We start from the raw sequence: 20,270 nt of genomic DNA, 5'->3' as shown, positions 1-20,270 counted from the left end.
AATAGGGCCAGAGAGATAGCATGGAGGCAAGGTGTTTGTCTTTCATGCAGAAAGATGATGATTCAAATCCCGGCATCCCATATGGTCCCCGAAGCCTGCCAGGAGCAATTTCTGAGCGTAGAGCCAGGAGTAACCCCTGAGTGCTGCCAGGTGTGACCCAAAAACCAAAAAAAAAAAAAAAATAAAAATAAAATAATAATAATAATAATAATAAAATAAAAGATCTGTTAAAACTGGCTCAGGGGTCAAAAACACTGGATCAATGGGCAGTATTTGCATGCAAAGGGGCTGGGTTTATTACCTAGCATCATTTATTGCAAAGCACAGTAGAGACCCTGCCTATATTTGCAGAATCATGTGATTAAAAATCTCACATAAAAATACTTAATAGGGGCTGGAGCGATGGCATTGTGATAGGGTGTTTGCCTTGCACGTGGCTGAGCTAGGTTGGACCATGGTTCGATCCCCTGGTGTCCCATATGATCCCCCAAGTCAGGAGCTATTTCTGAGCAGAGAGCCAGGAGTAACCCCTGAGTGTCGCCAGGTGTGGCCCAAAAATTCACCCCCCCAAAACATAATAAAATCAGATTATACAGACACGTGTATTGAAAAGGCTAATGTACTCCTTGAACTCATAAATTCTACCTACGAACCCTATATGAAATGGTTATCTTCAATACTCCCCTCTCCCTGGAGAAGGCCTGTATTTAACTGGACTAGACAATTAGGGCTCAGACACTGTCGCCCATTCCAGTCATTGCTGACACACAGGAACAAGCCGGCCATAGAGTGGAGCAGGCTGTGTAAGCACAGAGCATATGCATGCAGACAAAGTAGGAGAGTCACAATCCCAGACTGCAATAGACCAACTAGCTCAGAAAGAAGACTGGAAAGGAGCCTAGTCTTATGAAGAATTTGTCCCCCAAATATGATTATTAGGGCATTCTCTTCCATATACCCATGCTATTCTTGGGAATGCACCCAAGCAGTTATTCCCCAGCATGCAAAGGCTCCAATATCTATCCTTTGCCAATATCCAATATTTATCCTTTGCCCTTGGCCTATCATGGCCCACTCTCCTTGTAGAAAAAAAAAAGGGGGGGGGTGGAATAGAGACAAACAAAATAACCCAAACAACAAAATATTCATCTCTCCCACAAGCAGCTCACTTATTTTTTTTTACTAAAAAAACCCATAAAGGTGGAAGAACAAGGGGCCGGAGTGATAACACAGCAGTAGGGCAATTGCCTTGCATGTAGCTGACCCAGGACAGACCTAGGTCTGATCCCCAGCATTCCAAATGGTCCCCCAAGCCAGGAGCAATTTCTGAGTGCATAGCCAGGAGTAACCCCTGAGCATCACTGAGTGTGCCCACCCCCCCAAAAAAAAAGAGATGGAAGAACTAGATGAATAAAAAAGACAAGACAAGATTGCTGCCAAAGCAGTCAATTTTTAGGCCAGAGACCAAGCTGTTGACTGTGAGATTATCTCTCCACAACTGTCCTTTGGAGTTGTGAGGAACAGTCTAAGCAACTGGTATAGTAATCTTATCTTTCTATCTCTGGATGTATTTGTCTAATAGTATTTACTGATATTAACTTAGGAAAAATTTTGTCCATTGAAAATGAAGAGTTTGGATACCATGGGGTATATTTTTGATAGGAGGCAGCAATGAGTTGAAGAAGGAACAGATCAATTCCTGGGTACAGGCCTCCCATCCCCACCTGTAGATCCAGTTCCCCAGTCTGGGTAGGTATAGTACAAGGTGGCGGAGAGTAGCCAGTCAATGTTCCTAGGGCATTATTTGGCTTTGCCAATCCCAGCCTAGCCAGGTCTGCTCCCATGGCATGTGGACTGGAGAGAGGGACTCACCACAGGTTGAGCATTTTCAGGCAGCTACAGAGTGTATAAAGAGAAAAAACACAGAAAGGAAGAGAGAGAAAGACAGATATTAGTTCACAGAGGTGAGATGAGAGTGACTCCCTGTGAGCCATGCAAACATGCAGAATGTGTCTGTGTTTACTTTCTTCCTCTGTCAAGGCAGGGAGTAGATCCAGTCACTTGATCCCCACAATAAAGTGGAGAGAGACAGATCTCGTGGAGTCATCACAGTGGGAGCTGGCTCTCAATGATGGGAAGGCAAAACAGAAAGCAATGGTGGAGGCTCAGAGTAAGGAGGGTAAATTCCAAAAGGAAGAACAAATGCTCCTACTTCCACCAGTGCCAAGGTATTTTGGTATTATATGATGTTATATTAACCTCCCAAATCTTTTAAGAGAAAGGAAGTTCCACATCTTTCTCTAAGTGCAGAAAGGGTCTAAATCCCATTCTTGTTCTTCCTGGGAAGAGGTGCAGGGATAAGTGGCAGTGGAGGAAAGAAGTCTACATCTGTTCAACCATAGCTTACATCAATGGACAAAAAATGTTTGTTTGTGTTCTTATCCCATCATTCCAATCATAGTTCAAGTTAGAGAAGGGAAGTTAGACACTCATCTTGTACAGAAAACAAACTCAAAACCCTATTATTTCTCTCCTCCCTTTCACAAAAAACCTGCTGAGTGAAGAACAAAACACTTGGAAGTGAGGGTTTCATGCAACTTCCCTAGTACTGGAGTTGAACCTTAACATAGGTTATAGCCCTCTGCTTCTCAAGAAGGCTGCATAGACAAAAGGCATTGCAGCTACCTGCAACGAGAGCTGGAGGGTGGGATGCCTTATGTTTCTCCAGCTGTTACATCCATGAAAACAATCAAGCAGGTGGATTCTTTTTTTTTTTTGGGGGGGGGGGGTTTGGGTCACACCTGGCAGTGTTCAGAGGTTACTCCTGGCTCTGTCCTCAGAAATCCCTCCTGGTAGGCATGGGGGACCATATGGGATGCTGGGATCTGAACTACCACCCATCCTGGATCGGCTGCATGCAAGGCAAATGCCCTACCAATGTGCTATCTCTCCGGACCAAGCAGGTGGATTCTTGGTTTCTCCTTCCTTCCCCTCCTCTATACACAGAAGGCCAAGAAGTAAGTAATGTGGGTATGTTCTGACAGCTCCCTCAGAAACATAGACTGGCAACTCATGAGATCACTAAAGGAAATGGCACACATTAAAATACATTAAGCTCTGAGCTTTTGGGTGACGTCGATCAAATATTACCCTCCTCTGGATTCTACACCTTTCAGCAGGCCCACACCCTATTAAAGGAAACAAAGAAACAGAACGTTCTTTTTATGTTAAGTTGGGAGACTTTAAATTCTCTATATCCTGAAGTTTAGATGAAACTAGGAACAGAATATTCCAGAGTAAAATCTCTGTGTGGGTAAGGCCCCCTACCTTGCACACAGGACCCAAACGCCATGTTCACAAGCACATATGTAGGGGCCGGCGAGGTGGCGCTAGAGGCAAGGTGTCTGCCTTGCAAGCGCTAGCCAAGGAAAGGACCACGGTTCGATCCCCCGGCGTCCCATATGGTCCCCCCAAGCCAGGGGCAATTTCTGAGCGCGTAGCCAGGAGTAACCCCTGAGCATCTAACGGGTGTGGCCCGAAAAACAAAAAAAAACAAACAAAAAAAACAAAACAAACAAGCACATATGTGGGCACACATTTACCAAATAAAAGGAGATGCGATAATCAAAAGATAAACCTGTACAAGGACACAGTGTAAAACTGAGGCCCAGTCAATCTTGCTATTCAAAAATTATGATTTAACCCAGAGCTTCCAAGTAATAGCAGAAGAGGTGAAGTAGAATTGAGACAAGGGTAGGAATGGGTTGAACCATCATTTAAGGAAACACTGGATCAGCTGGTAACTAATGCAGCGATTCCTAGGCCTGACTACAAGCTTGAGTCTCCTGAAATTGAAAAAAATCTTTGTGCTCACATCATATCTCAGACAAATTAAACCAGAAGCTCAGGTGCTGGGATTGAGGCGTTTCTCTATTCTAACCCAATGTGGACTCCAAACTCAGGCGAAGCTGAGACTCCAGAGTACCATATTGTTTATGTGAAAGAATAAAATCTGTCATGGAAACCAAAAAACTATGACTACTGTTAAAAATCTTTCAAAGTCTCTATAGACATAAGGACATGGTTTAAAACAGTCTGGCGCAGGGGCCAGCGCAATAGAACAACAGGTGAGGCATTTGCCTTGCATGTGGCTGACAACAGGTGAGGCATTTGCCTTGCATGTGGCTGACTTGGGTTTGATTCCCACGTACAGTCTCCTGAGCACAGCCAGGAGTAATTCCTAATAATAGATGGGACTGGCCTAAAAACAAAACATAAAAAGAATAATCATAAATAAAAATAAAAATGGTCTGGCACTAAAAACTCCCCCAGAGCCTTTTATCAACTGGGAGAGGAACATCTGATGAAACATCACTACAGTCAGGAGTGACTTGATTGACAGGAGTTCAAAACTCCTCAGAGGAGCCTGGAGTAATTATATAGTGGGTATGATGCTAGCCTTGCACATATCTGACCTGGGTCCAATTCTTGGCTTCCCATTTGGTCCCCCAAGCACCTTCAGGAATAATTCCTGAGTGCAGAGCCAGGAGTAACTCCCTGAGCATCACTGAGTGTGAGCAAAAAAAAAAAAAAAAAATCCTCAGATTTGATTTAAAGGTAAAACAACTGGGTAGGAATTTTTCAGCACTCGCTTTTCTAGGAAGGTTGAGCTCATCATCTAGGTCAGCAAAAATTTAGAGGTGTCTGTTGGAGGTGGAGGGGCAACCATTCAAAGTATATCTGGAAGGAAGAACATGGGCTGTTACTCAATGCCTCACATCCGGGGGTGCAAGGATGTTGTTCCGGCTACCTGGATATTCAAAGGGCACTTAGGGCACAAAGTCACTATAAATATGCTGCTTGGTTCAGAGATGATGATAACAGGGTAACCTAATATTATTTTCACAGGGTTTTAAGAGAGAGGCCATTATACGGTCTAGGCAGTAGTTATTGAATTGTAAAAAAACAAAAAGACAAAAACCAAAAAAGACACAGTTCATGTTCTCTTGGGAGCTTAATTCTGAATCAAAATTTGAGATGAGGCAAAAAAGAGAAAGAAGTGGCAGAAGCACTGTGCCAGTAGCAGAATCTCCAGGTCTTTCACCTTCCACCCAGATATTAAGAGTTTAAACACAGACCATGCAGAGTGCAACATAGGGCTGACAGTGCGGGCAAGGCAAGACACAGACATGCAAGTAAAGCAGAAAAAGGAGTGAGCCACTCTCACCCTTTGGGGGTTAGTGATTTCATTTCTACTTCAAGACTCATTGATTCACAGGAACAGAAACAATTTTTCTCCCAATGTGAGTATTTCTAAATCCAGAACCATTTAATTAAGAACAAAATGGTCCTGAAATTCCTTCTTCAGAACAATACACACAAGAGTTGGTAGCCAAGAACAAGAACACTAACGCTGTAAGCATATTTGTCTCTACTCTATAGGGAGCCAGAAGTTCCGGGATCCAAAGATGACTACGAACTTTTGTCCCATGTAGACTAGAAAAGTGTCATTTCCACCACCACCTGGTCCCTGAAATCACATCTAACAAAGGGCAGTGGCAGCCTTAATGTACCATGCAGAAATAAAATGACCAAGGAAGGAAGCTGTGGATAGTGAATACAAGCATGAAGAAACTGGCGTGGAGTGAGAAGCAGCACATAGAGAGGGAGAGACAGAAAAAGGGGCCCAGAGCCCCGAAAGTTGGAACGTACTTAGCTTCCTCCAGTACCTCCACCTCGGCATGAGCTGTGATTGGTGCATTTGAGTGGGCTCCCGTGGGGTCATCCACATTCAGCTCTCCATTAGTTGAGCTAACCACCTGCAAGAGAAAGATCGAGTAAAATGCACAACATGGCCACAGAAGTCTCCAGCCAGCCGGGAGAGGCTCCCTCAGGGAGATGTAGGTTCAAGGCAGTGTCTAGAGTTGGTTTTGAGGGTTGGAGTCAGGGTAGGGGCTAGCAGGAAAAGCTACCACACTCACATACACATAGGATAACCAAAAATTCAATAATGTAATCGCCAAACTTCATGCTGAATGTGTATTCTGTTACACTATATGTAAAAATTTAATTCTCAGCCCCTCCAAAAGCAATAAAGTATTATGTCCCTCTCTTTATTTTTATTTTTAAATATTTTGGGCTTTGAGTCCCTCCTGAGCAGTGCTCAAGGTTAACGCCTCACTGTTTGTTCAGGGATCACTCCTGATAGGACTCTGGGGACCTGAGTCAGTAGCTACTGACCAGGCAAGCACCTTGACTGCTAGACTATTGCTCTGACCCCAAACTCTTCTTTACTAATACTCATTTATGCTTTAATTGCATGTAGACTCAGTGATGGTGTTTAAAAAGAGTCTTATAAAAACATACAGGGCTGGAGAGATAGCACAGTGGTAGGGCATTTGCCTTGCATGTGGCCGACCCAGGAGGGACCCGGTTTGATTTGTGGCATCCCGTATGGGCCCTCAGCCTGCCAGGGTTGATTTCTGAGTGCAGAGCCAGGAGTAACCCCTAAGCACCGCCGGATGTGGCACAAAAAACAATAAATAAATAAATAAAAATTATTTAAAAAAAATACAGGGGCCAGAGTGATATAATACAAAATAGATTTCTCAGGGGCTGGAGTAATGGCACAGCAGGTAGGACATTTGCCTTGCATGTAGCAACCCAGGTTCGATCCCCGGCACCCCATGTGGTCCCCCGAGCCTACCAGGATTAACTTCTGAACAAGGAGCAAGGAGTAAACCCTGAGCATCACCGGATGTGGTCCCAAAACCAAAAACCAAACAAACAAAAACCCATACAGAGCTGGAGAGATAGCACAGTGGTAGAGCGTTTGTCTTGCATGTAGCCTTGTTTGCTAGCCTGGGATGGACCCATGTTCTATTCCCAGCATCCCATATGGTCCCTGAGCCTGCCAGGAGCGATTTCTGAGCGCAGAGCCAGGAGTAACACCTGAGTGCCACTGGTCGTGGCCCAAAAACAAAACAAAACAAACAAAAAGACCCCATACAAACAAAAATCCAAACCAACAGTGGGCAGAAGAAACTAAGCATTCACATTTTCCTTCAGAAATTTCTCTTCATAGCTTTGATCACAAGTTTGAAGCTATTGAAATAGCATGAGGGCCAGATCCTCTCTGGTGAGAGGGAAGATGATGAGGAAACACTTTCCTGTGAAAGCCCATCAACAACCTTTATGTTAGTGTCACTGTCACCTTACTCCTCACTGATGGTCCCTGAGCTGCAAGTGAAGCCTCTCACACCTGTCAGCTGCTCACAGTGGGCCCTATTCAACTTCTCTTGCTATGAAGCTGCTTCTGCCACCTGGTTTCATTTCTGGCACGTGATTCCTGTGTATGAGGGTGCTAGGGAGTGGAAAAGAGAATCCCGATGGATAAAATATTGTGCCATCCAAGACCTTAGCTATGAGCTATGAGAGAAAACCACTGAAATAAGATAAATGACTCAGCTATCATATGCTGTTGGGTAAGTATTTATCTGAGAATGTTTCTTACGGGAGGATGAAAGATTATATTTGAGTCAAGTATAATGTCAGGTGAACAATAATGGAGGTATCATAGCACAGTAAATTAGAAATAGGTTCTAGGGGGCTGGAGCAATAGCACAGAGTTAAGGTGTTTGCCTTGCACACGGCCGACCCGAAGTGTCAATCCCTGGCATCCCGATTTCTAAGTGCAGAGCCAGGAGTAACCCCTAAGCACCGCTAGGTGTGGTCCAAAAACCAAAAGAAAAAAAATAGGTTCTAGGGGGGCAGCAGGACGTTTGCCTTGCATGCAGTCGACCCGGGATGGACCCAGGTTTGATTCCTGGTATCCCATATGTTCCCTTGAGCCTGCCAGGAACGATTTCTGACCCCAGAACCAGAAGTAACCCGTGAGCACCGCTGTGTGTGGCTCCAAAAAATCAAAACCATACGAACAAAAAGAAATGGGTTCTAGACCTAGTCCTGGAATGTGAATCCAGCTCTACCATTTACATACTGTGGGTCCTTCAGCAACATCTTCAGTCTCTCTTGGGGGATCTGAGCTTCCTAGTGTGTAAAATAGAGGAATGCTGTTTACCTAGTTGGCAGTGTGTGGACGTTTGACACAAAGTGCTGAGCTCAGTGCCATGAACAAAGTAATAAATCAATAAATGTACTTCTAACTGCATTTCTCCTCTGTAGATTTGGTTTGGTTTAGTTGACCATTCTCACAGAGCTCCCAGGTTCCCACCCTCTGCCCCACCCCACAAACAAAACATGCACAACAAGCCCTCTCTCCAGAAATGTGTTCTTTTCTCCCCCCTTAGCTAAATTTTGCTTAATTGCAAAAATTTTCTGCATAAAGAGGAAATGTTTAGTAGAAGTCTTTGGGAGATATTTACTCAAAAAGGAAAGGGAAAAAAAGGGAAAAAACAGACAAGGTGAAAATCATTCAATGGCTGTTTGTGTCTATTATTATTGATGTCTTTATTATTATTTGTTTTGGGGGCCACATCTAGTGGTGCTCACGGATTACTGGAGGTGGGGGTTACAGTACTTGCCTGTATGTGGCTGACCCCGGTTGGATCTTTTGCACCCTACATTGTCCCTCAAGTTTGCTGCGAGTGAATGATCCTTGTTTTTTGGGTCATACCCGGTGACACTCAGGGGTATCTCTTGGCTCTGCACTCAGAAGTCACCCCCGGCAGGCTCAGGGGACCATATGGGATATCGGGAATTGAACCGGGGTCCATTCCAAGTTGGCCAGGTTCAAGGCAAATGGCCTACCACTGTGCTACTGCTCTGGCCCCTAGGTAAAGTACCATATTTTCCGGCATATAAGACGACCCCCTAATTTTGCAGCTAAAACATAGGTCTAGGCCTATATTTGCTGTATCAGACAGAACGTTCCTGTGCTGCAACTGTATGTACCACAGTGAGCCAACAACAAGCAAAGTTCAAAGGTTCTACTGTAATAGACTTCCTCTCTGAGTCTGGCCAATCTGAGCAGGCTTTTTACAGTGTAGATTTGGGTCCAGAACATTGTCTAATTTGCATGCATCAAAAGCCTGCTTGGATTGGCTGAGTTAGAGAGGCGGTCCGAGCAGCCTGGCAGTGATTGGTGCAGGATCGAGTTGGAAAATTCGTTTTGTGGCAATATTCAGACAATTTTTGTTTAGCGGCATATTGAAACATCTTTTGGGATATACTCAGCGTATAAGATGACCCCGATTTTCAGTTGACATTTTTTTGTTTCAAAAGTCGTCTTATACGCCGGAAAATACGGTATTCCTTTTTTTTTTTTTTTTTTAGGTAAAGTATTCTTTGAGTAAAATTTAATGAGGTCTACAGCACTCTTTCAAATAGTTCTACAAACATTTCTTTCTTCCCATAGAATTTTATCAAATACAAAAAGTTTTAATTCATTACATTTATAGATTGCCACTTTTTTATTTTTAGCTTAATACTCATTGCTCATCTGGATATTTATCTTCAAGAAACAGAGAGTATCCCCTAATTGTCTCTGAAGTTACTACTGGCCCCTAGGAGGTGATCACCCTGCTGAATGTACCCATTCCTCTCTCCTCCCTTTCCCCTTCCTCTCCCCTGGCACCTTCCTTCCTTCTTCACCCTCCTCTCTTCGCTTCTACCCCACAGTGCTCAGGGACTACCCTCAGCTCTGATAGGGAGTCATTCCCAGAAGATTTTGGGGGATTCTGCAGTGTTGAACCAGGGTCAATCCCATGCAAGGTGTCTAAATTACTATTTTATCCTTTTGACCTTAACTAAACATATCTAAACATTTACATTAAAACTATTAAAAGTTATTTATGAATCAGGGTCAGAGAGATATTCTCTCTCACTCACCATGCTCAGGAATAGTTTTCTCTGACCATGTTCAAGCGCATGCCTTGCATGGGGGTGGGGGGGAGCCAGGTTCAGTTTCTGACAGTGCAAAGTCCCCATCATTAATTTCAAATCCAAGACTTCAACATTTTCCAGGTGCCCAAAATACAAGATAAATGAAACTTGCATCCTGTCCTTCATCCATATTTGAGTATCTTGTTTATGATATTATAAAATAAAAAATATTTTTCTGTTGCTGTTTGCTTTGGTCTTTTTATTTTTCTATTCAAAGCTTTCCTCTTAAGTCTGCAAATCCTATATTCTGTCTGGGTAAAGGGTTGAAAACATGATACAACAGGTAGGGCATTTGCCTTGCAAACCCATGTTCAGTCTCCCAAATCCCATATAGTCCACCTGAGAACCCCAGGAAGAATTCCTGATAACCCCTGGACACTATTAGGTATGACCAAAAAAAAAAAAAAACAACAAAATGGGATAGTGGTGAGGTGTCTGTAAATTTAATTGGCACTGCGAGTCTAGGAGTGGGACTTGGAGGAACAGCTCAAAATGATCTGCATGCAAGGCCGGAGTGATGGCACAGCGGTAGGGCGTTTGCCTTGCATGCAGCTAACCCAGGACAGACCGCAGTTCAATCCTCCAGCGTCCCATATGGTCGTTCAGGCCAGGAGTGATTTCTGAGTGCATAGCCAGAAATAACTCCTACGTGTCAGCGGGTGTGGCCCAAAAACAAAAAAATACATATATCTATCTGCACAGGCCATTAATCAGAAAATGTCTGTTGTCAGTATGCTGTGTTTTCTTGGAGCTGAATGAATCACGCTTCCCAGAACCAACTCAATCTCTGCCTGTAGGACACATGCCTGGCTATCAAGACTCTTAAGCACTACACAGGAAACACGTCAGTGTATATATTCACATTCATTCAAGATTATTTGTTTCAATATAGTACTCTACTCCAAAAAATGTATGCCTTAAAGCCCATAAACTTGAGAACTTCATTTCTCCTTATCTAGAGAAGAGGGAGGGGGCACAGATCTAGACGTGATCTGTGGACCATGTGGTGCCAGTGATCAAACTGAGGGCCCCATGCAAAGCAAGTGCTATGGCCCCTATATTAGTGTAAAAAGACATGATTTTGTATTTTCCCTTTAAAGGTTCAGGATTCCATTTTCTAGGAACTCCAAAGTCACTGAAGAATTACCACCAGCTTTCCTAACATTTTGTTCCTGTTGTATCCTTTGTTTTTTTTTCTATCATTACATACATGGGTTTGTTTATTTATTTATTTATTTATTTATTTATTTATTTATTTATTTATTTATTTTTGGGTCACACCCGGCGGCACTCAGGGGTGACTCCTGGCCCTGCACTCAGAAATCGCTACTGGTAGGCTCAGGGGACCATATGGGATGCTGGGATTCGAACCACCATCCATCCTGGATTAGCTGTGTGCAAGGCAAACGTCCTACCACTGTGCTATCTCTCTGGCCCCATTTTTATTAAAACCCTTTTATCAGGATAGATATTGGAATACTATATGAGTGGAACTCAACTATCAACAAGGTTTTTGGTTTGTTTTTTTTTTTTTTTTTTTTTTTTTTTTTTTTTTGTGCCACACCTGGAGGTGCTCAGGAGTTACTACTAGTTCTGTGCTCAGAATTATTCCTGACAGGCTTGAGGAACCATATGGGATGCTGGGGATTGGTCGGCCACATGCAAGGTAAACACCCTACCCACTGTGTTATCACCTGGCTCCATACCTAGATGTTTCTATGAAGTCTTTACAGACCAAAACTGTCTCATAATTTCCTATAAATAATGCAATGATCAGTGAATCACTGCAGTAAAAAGGAAAAAGGTAAACACATATAATTGAAATGTATTTCCACATGCAGAAGTCTAATCTACCCTTTAATTAGACTTTGAGTGCCAATAAGGCAGTACAGGTTCTTGCCCTGAATAGAGCCAACTGTATTTCAATCACCAATACCACTTAGACCCCTGAGCATTTTGGCTGTGAGCCCCAAACACAGCCCAGGATAGGCTTTGAACTCTTGTTCTGAACTTTTGAACTTGAATGAAGACTCAAGTACCAACCCCTCCAAATTTTATAATTTTGTGAATATATAATTTGTAAACTATAACTTGTAAAATATAATTTCTGGTAGAAATGTAATTTCTTTTTTTTTTTTTGTGTGTGTGTGTGTGTGTGTGTGTTTTGGGTCACACCCGGCAGCGTTCAGGGGTTATTCCTGGCTCCACGCTCAGAAATTGCTCCTGGCAGGCACGGGGGACCATATGGGATGCCGGGATTCGAACCGATGACCTCCTGCATGAAAGGCAAACGCTTTACCTCCATGCTATCTCTCCGGCCCCTAATTTATTTTTTCTAAAGTACGTACTTTAATAAATATTTTTTCTAAAAACAGTTCTAAGGGAGTAAGACATTAATTCTCAGGAACCAGAAGCCAGTACAGCTATTAGGGCACATGCCTACCACATACCTGAATTAGGTCGATTCTCAGTACCATGTGATTTCCTGAGCACATAGGGTATAGCCCTGGAGGGCCCCAGCACTGCATGGTACCTGAGTATCTGACACCAAGCACCATCACATTCTCAGGTCCCTGAACTAAAAAACTGGTACAATTGGCCAAGAATTACCAACAGACCCCCACATTTTCTGATTACCACATGGGAGTGCCTCTCCTGCCCCAATAAAAGAAATTAATTCTCCAATATCACACTTATTTTAAGAAGAAAACTATAAATAGCACAGACACTTGAGTGTCCACTCAGAAATGGCTGACTTGTACCAATTAACATTTCCACCTTTTCTGGGCTGATTTCTAGCAAAGAAGGAGCTACAAAGGCAACCCTTTGACCCAGGGGACCATTCCTTTTTTTTGTTTTTTGGGTCACACCCGGCAGCGCTCAGGGGTTACTCCTGGCACTATGCTCAGAAATCAATCCAGTCCATGGACCATGAAAGACAGTATATTAGGTAAAGTGCTTGCCTTGCAAGTTTGATCACCAGTATCACATATGGTTCCCTGAGAACTGCCAGGTGTGTCCCCAAAACAATAACAAAAAAAAAAAAATCACTGCTCTAGTTACTTACTGTATATACTAACATTTCAGATCTTCACAGAAATTCAGACTTAAGCTCACATACTTCTAACTTGATATCATTTTTATGATTTATCATGAATGGATAGTTTGTAAGATTAACTTGAAAGTAGTTCAGAAATCACATTCTTTTTTTTTCTTTTTTCTTTTTTGGTTTTTGGGCCACATCCGGTGGCACTCAGGGGTTACTCCTGGCTCTTCACTCAGAAATCACCCCTGGCAGGCTCAGGGAACCATATATGATGCTGGGAATCGAACCACCATCAGTCCTGGGTTGGCTGTATGCAAGGCAAACGCTCTACCGCTGTGCTATCTCTTCGGCCCTTAAATCACATTTCTTTTTTTTTGGGGGGGGGTCACACCTGGTGGTGCTCAGGGGTTACGCCTGGCTCTGCGCTTAGAAGTCACTCCTGGCAGGCTCCAGGGACCATATGGGATGCCAGAATTCGAACTGGAGTTCATCCTGTGTTGGCCACATATAAGGCAAATGCCTTACCACCACTGTGCTTTCACTCATATTTCTTTCTTTTCTTTGTTTTGGTTTTTGGCTTTTGGGTCACACACGGTGGTGCTCAGGAGTTACTCTTGGCTCTGTGCTCAAAAACTGCTCCTGGCAGGCACTGGGGACCATATGGGATGCCGGGATTTGAACCACTGTCCTGAATCAGCTGTGTGCAAGGCAAACGCCCCATCACTGTGCTATGTCTCCGGTCCCAAAATCACTTTTTTTGTTTTTCTTTTTGTTTTTTGAGTTACACCGGCAGCACTCAGGGGTTACTCCTGGCTCTATGCTCAGAAATCATTCTTGACAGGTTAGGGCAACCATATGCAATGCCGGGATTCGAACCACAGTCAATCCTTCTACATGCAAGGCAAATGCAACACCTCCATGCTATCTTTCTGGCTCTAAAACTCACATTTCTTTTTGTTGTTGTTGTTTTTGGGGGACACCTGGCAATGCTCAGGGATTACTCCTGGCTCTATGCTCAGAAATCACTCCTGGCGGGCTCAGGGGACCACATGGGACACTGGGATTCAAACCACTGACCTTCTGCATGAAAGGCAAATGCCTTACCTTCATGCCCCAAAATCACATTTCTTTTCTTTTTTTTTTTTTTTTTTTTTTTTTTTTTGGTTTTTGAGCCACACCTGGAGGTGCTCAGGGGTTACTCCTGGCTGTCTGCTCAGAAATAGCTCCTGGCAGGCACGGGGGACCATATGGGACACCGGGATTCGAACCAACCACCTTTGGTCAAGGATCGGCTGCTTGCAAGGCAAACGCCGCTGTGCTATCTCTCCGGGCCCCCAAAAATCACATTTCTTTTTTTTTTTTTTTCTTTTGGTTTTTGGGTCACACCCGGCGATGCTCAGGGGTTACTCCTGGCTGTCTGCTCAGAAATAGCTCCTGGCAGGCACAGGGGACCATATGGGACACTGGGATTCGAACCAACCACCTTTGGTCCTGGATCGGCTGCTTGCAAGGCAAACGCCGCTGTGCTATCTCCCCGGGCCCCAAAATCACATTTCTTAATGACAACAACCAACAATCTTTTCAGTCACTCTTACAAGTCTACTCTGGCAGAAAATCAGCAACTAGTAAACTACAGAAGCAGCACACTCTTCCTGTAAGTTTTCCTTGCAAAGGAGCTTGAATTTCAGAAAAAAGTCACCATACTAGCTGTGCTGGAAAAGTTAAGAAGAGACAGTAAAAGCAGCAGTACCTGCACTGATCCCCCATGGCGATCTGCAGCCAAGTGAGATGTCAGGTACGAAGTATTGGTCTGCCGGCTTGGCTGGATTTCCCACTCTCCTCGACGCTCTGACGATGCAGTCTGCTCAGGCATTAGAAAGCATGAGGGCAAGATATGAAAGGAAAGATAAAGCAACAGCAAGCAATAACAAAATCAAGAACATTAGTGTTCCGAAAGACTTGAGGTTTTATTTTAAATTAACAACTGCTGCAAAACAAGAAAAACTTAGCTTGGCTATACGAATTTCAGTCTGATGTGTCAATCTGTGAAAATCAGCCGCATTCAGATACAGAACGATAAGCACCAAGATAGAGGGAAATACTGGAAGCTGGAATAATTTTTTTGTGTGTATTTCTGTGTTAGTAAAATGTCAGTAGCCACTACATAGATCATTTTCAGAATTTAAGACTGTTGAACAAAGAAACATATATAACTCATATCTTAATGAAAGGTCTATGTAGCCAGTGGTCAATATATAGAAGTCCATGCATTTTCCTCATAAATAGGAAGCCTACTACTCTAAATAAATTGAATCTTCTCACAAACATTAACTAAGATTTTATTTTTGTTTCTGGGCCACACCCAGCAATGCTCGAAAGCACTCCTGGCTCTGGGATCAGAAATCGCTCCGGGCAGGCTCGGGGAACCATCTGGGATGGAAGGGATCAAATCTGGGTCTGTCCTGGGTCGACCACATACAAGGCAAATGCCCTGCCGCTGTGCTATCACTCGGGCCTGGCAAGTAGAATTTTTAATTTATTTTTGCTCTGGTCATATCCAGCGTACTCAAAGATTAATCCCAGCTAACTGCTCAGGGGACTACATGGTGCTAAGGATTGAACCTAAGACTCATACATTCAAAACATGCACTATACATTAACTCCCTGGCTCTTAAAACAATGTTTTCTGGGGGGAGGGAGATGGAGGCCATTGGTGGTGGGAATTTTGCACTGGTGAAGGGGGGGGGTGCTCTTTTTTTTTTTTTTTTATACAACTGAAACCCAACTACAAACATGTTTGTAATCATGGTTTTTAAATAAGTATATTTTAAAAAAAACACGATACATTGAGGGGAAAATAAAATCTAAAACTTCTGAAAAAACAAAACAAAACAATGTTTTTTTGTTTTCTTTTGGGACACACCCAAAAGTATTCAGGGCTTACTCCTGGCTCTATCAGGGGTCACTCCTGGCAGGGTTTGGGGGATTGTATGTGGTGCTTGGGCCTGCCAGCAGTAACTCCTAATTAGAAAGCCTTCATTAGTAACCTCAGAGTACTGTTGGGTGTGCCCTCCACCAAATCTTCTATTCTAGTTGCATTACCTTTGTGAAAATTCTTGGTTTATTATGGTAATTATTGATAAATGAGGAAAAAGCAACAGCAATCTAACTAGCATAGCATTAATAGAAAGTAGAATTAACAAAGCATACTTAAGGGAAAACATAAAAGACTGGTTTTTAAAAAATGTCAAAACCTGAGTGGATGGGGCCGGAGAGATAGCATGGAGGTAGGGCATTTGCCTTGCATGCAGAAGGATGGTGGTTCAAATCCCGGCATCCTATAGGGTCCCCTGAGCCTGCCAGGAGCTATTTTTGAGCGTAGAGACAGGAGTAACCCCTGAGCGCTGCCAGGTGTGACCCAAAACCAAAAACCAAAACAAAACCTGGTGGAGAAATAGCACAGCGGTAGGGCATTTGCCTTGCAGGCAGTTGATCCAGGACAGATGGTGGGTTCAAATCACGGCATACCATATGGCTCCAGGTGCCTGCAGGAGCCACTTTGGAGCACAGAACCAGGAGTAAACCCTGAGCACCAAAAACAAACAAAAGACATAATACCTGTTATGATTGAAAATTTCTTTTTTTTTTTTTTTTTTTGGTTTTTGGGCCACACCCAGCAGTGCTCAGGGGTTCCTCCTGGCTGTCTGCTCAGAAATAGCTCCTGGCAGGCACGGGGGACCATATGGGACACCGGGATTCGAACCAACCACCTTTGGTCCTGGATCGGCTGCTTGCAAGGCAAACGCCGCTGTGCTATCTCTCCGGGCCCGATTTAAAATTTTCGTTTTGTTTTGGGGATACACCTGGCAGTGCTTAAGACTTATTCCTGGTTCTGCACTCAGAAACCACTACTGATGGGCTTGAAGGGCCATCTGGGATGCTGGGGATTAAACCTGGGTTGGCTGCATGCAAAGCAAGTACCCTACCCACTGTATTATCACTATAAATTTTTTTTCTTGAGGCTGGAGAGATAGCACAGCGGTAAGGCATTTGCCCTGCATGCAGAAGGATAGTGGTTCGAGTCCCGGCATCTAATATGGTCCCCTGAGCCTGCCGGAGGGGATTTCTGAGCTTAGAGCCAGGAGTAGCCCCAGAGAGCTGCCGGGTGTAACCCAAAAAACAAAAACAAAAAAAATTTTTTTTCTTAAACTCTGAAAATCGTTGGTACAAAATATTCCTTACCCCTGCCCTGCACCAGGCAAATTTACGGCTATAGAGAGGATTACTCCAGAATCCTCAAGTATTTCCCTGCCAGAAGATGTCTCAGATCCAAGATGTAGACTAAAATACAAAAGAATGCAATACTCACTACAAAAAAAAATGCTGTTGTCAGGGATCAAACCCAGGGTCTCATACAAGCAGGGCAGACACTCTACTGCTGAGCATACAATAAACAATTCAGAGGAGAAGTGAGAGAACAGGAGAAGCTAAAAACTATTTTATTTCAGTTTTGTACTTGCTTGTTTCAATGTCCCTCCAGGACTTAAGGTTCCATAATGGAGGAACAGTGGCCCATTCTGCACAGAGCTCAGTGATGGCAGGTGGTAGGGCGAGTGTTGGATCTTTACACCTGAGCTCCTGCTAAACAGCAAGCAGCAAAGCTATGAAATCATGAACAGGTCAGAAGGAGGCAAACTGTGCCTGAGAAAAGTCATCTATCCCTTCAACTAGCAAACCCTGAACCTTGCTGAAAATGAAGTGGTATTCTGTAAGAAGGAAGGAAATGGAGAATTAATCACTATTGCTTTTCTAAGCCTTTACAAAATAACACATTATGAAGATCTTTGACCATCTTGACTACTTGGCTCCCTCATTTCATCTCCCTGCTTAGTAAAGATATGCTTCTAACAACCTTCACACAAAGACATAAAGGCACTAATACACAATATTTTTTTTTATTTTTATTTTTGGGCCACATCCAGCGGCGGTGGTGGCGCTCTGGGGTTACTCCTGGCTCTACGCTCTGAAATCACCCCAGCAGGCTCAGGGAACCATATTAAATGCTTGGACTTGAACCACTGTCCTTCTGCATGCAAACGCCCTACCGCTGTGCTATATCTCCGAACCCCACAATATTTTTTGAAGGCTTTATATATTCCTCAAACTCAATCCTTTAGTCTAAATGAATATAAACTATCCTTTTTATTGGGCCATACCCTCAGAATTGAGTATGACTGGAGATACTTTTAAGTTTTGTTGCTTCGCTCATTAGTGTCAACATAGTTGACAGGATTCGAACAACCGATCTTCTGCATGCAAGGAAAACACCCTATCTCCATGCTATCACTCTGGCCCCATCTCAACACAGTTTAAACAAGATTTTCCATCAGGAAGAGGGAATCAGCTTTACTGATCTTTGGCTCATATTTTCTGGCTTGTCATATTTGAGTATTTGTAAATGAACAGTTTATCTAAAAGAGATTTACAAAAAATAGGGACCTTTAAAAATAGGGGCCACTCGCACAGTGCTCAGGATACCCCAGGGCAACTCTTTCTACCTGGCAAAGCTTCCCTTACATTCTTTGATCAAATACACAGGGCCAGAGCAATAGCAGTAGGGCATTTGCCTTGCAAGCTGTCAATCCAGGACCAATATTGGTTCGAATACTGGCATCCCATAGGGTCCCCCAAGGCTGCCAGGAGTGAATTCTAAGAGATTGGACTACCTGGCAGGGTAGACTTGACTGGTGCCTGCCTAGCAGTGACATGCTGTGTCTGGGTCTGGTGGTGCCAGGTCCACCAGTGCTACTTCTAGTGATTGTGGGCCTTAGGTGCCAAGAACCAAACTCCAGAACACTCCGATCCATCTCTCCCACTCCAAGGAAGAACCTCTTTTCTTTAAACATATGCTACTCATACCAAATATTATTCCAAATAAGTAATATTTGGAATCCATTATTACTAAAGCAGGATAACATGTCTGGTACAGCTTGATAGTTTTGCTTTGGGGTCACACTTGGTGGTGCTCAGGGCACATCAACATCAAGTTGGCTATGCCTAAGGCAAATGCCATACCCACCATATTATTGCTCAGCATTGAGTTTAATAGTCATTAATAGTCAATATAACTTTTTTTTTTTTTTTTTGGTTTTTGGGCCACACTCCTGGCTGTCTGCTCAGAAATAGCTCCTGGCAGGGACGGGGGACCATATGGGACACCGGGATTCTAACCAACCACCTTAGGTCCTGGATTGGCTGCTTGCAAGGCAAACGCCGCTGTGCTATCTCTCCGGCCATGTTCAAGATTTTTTTTTTGGTTTTGTTTTTTGGTGGTGGCTATATTGAATTATAATTTATGTACCCTATACTTCACCTTTTTGTTTTGTTTTGTTTTGTTTTTGGGCCACATCCGGCAGTGCTCAGGGGTTACTCCTGGCTGTCTGCTCAGAATAGCTCCTGGCAGGCACGGGGGACCATATGGGACACCAGGATTCGAACCAACCACCTTTGGTCCTGGATCGGCTGCTTGCAAGGCAAATGCCGCTGTGCTCTCTCTCCGGGCCGGTCAATATAACTTTTACAGCTTTTGGATCCAGCAATGCTCAGAGGGTACTTCTGGCTCCGCACTCAGAAATTACTCCTAGAAGTATTCAGGGAACCATAGAGAATCCTGGGGATCTGGAACCCAGGTCAGCCAGGTGCAAGGCAAGTGCCCGACTAGCTAAACTATTGCTCAGATCCCATAAGCTTAGATTAAAAGTTCTAATAGAGCAAGCGGTAAGTGGTGCTGCATGCACATTCCAATCAATTAATAGTCTATATTTGGTGTGTTAAACAAGAAAATACCTTTTAGAGTACAATTATTGCACTCCAATATTAGATTTCTATATAGTAGCAGGACTTACTTCCTGATTGAATTTGATCAGAGAATGTTTGTTGGTTTGGGGGTTATTTGGGGGGGGGGTCATACCCAACAGCTCTAAGGGGATACTCCTGGCTCTGCACTCAGAAGTCGCTCCTGCAGCCTTGGAAGACCATATGGGATGCCAGTATTTGAACCAATGTTAGTCCTGGGTTGGCAGCTTGCAAGGCAAACACCCTACCACTATCACTCTGACCCTGTGAATTTGATCTGAGAATGTAAGAGGAGCTTTGCCAGGTAGAAATAAGCAAAATGATTAAAGTTTCCATGCCCGTGTGTGGATAGGAATGTAGCATTCTTTAGAGAGGAACCAGATCCACAGTAAGATTTACCATCTTTGGAACTTGGAAAGGACAAATATCAAGAGTAAAATAATGACTAACGGGCCCGGAGAGATAG

The 20,270-nt window shown here is 43.6% G+C and overlaps 1 protein-coding gene across 1 annotated transcript in view; it reads right to left on the bottom strand.

Moving 5' to 3' along the window:
* The window catches only part of CSNK1G1 (casein kinase 1 gamma 1), a 142,156-nt gene that overhangs the window by 3,887 nt on the left and 117,999 nt on the right, over nt 1-20,270 (bottom strand). The window contains exons 10-11 of the mRNA XM_049777951.1: nt 14,700-14,810; nt 5,713-5,819 (exon numbers count right to left, since the gene is read on the bottom strand). Of these exons, the coding sequence (XP_049633908.1) occupies nt 5,713-5,819; nt 14,700-14,810 (218 nt within the window). The remainder of the gene's footprint in view (nt 1-5,712; nt 5,820-14,699; nt 14,811-20,270) is intronic.

This window comes from Suncus etruscus, chromosome 1, assembly GCF_024139225.1.
Source record: "Suncus etruscus isolate mSunEtr1 chromosome 1, mSunEtr1.pri.cur, whole genome shotgun sequence".
Classification (NCBI taxonomy): domain Eukaryota; kingdom Metazoa; phylum Chordata; class Mammalia; order Eulipotyphla; family Soricidae; genus Suncus; species Suncus etruscus.
The sequence above is the reverse complement of the archived record's forward strand: the minus strand, read 5'-3'. Positions and strand labels throughout refer to the sequence as shown.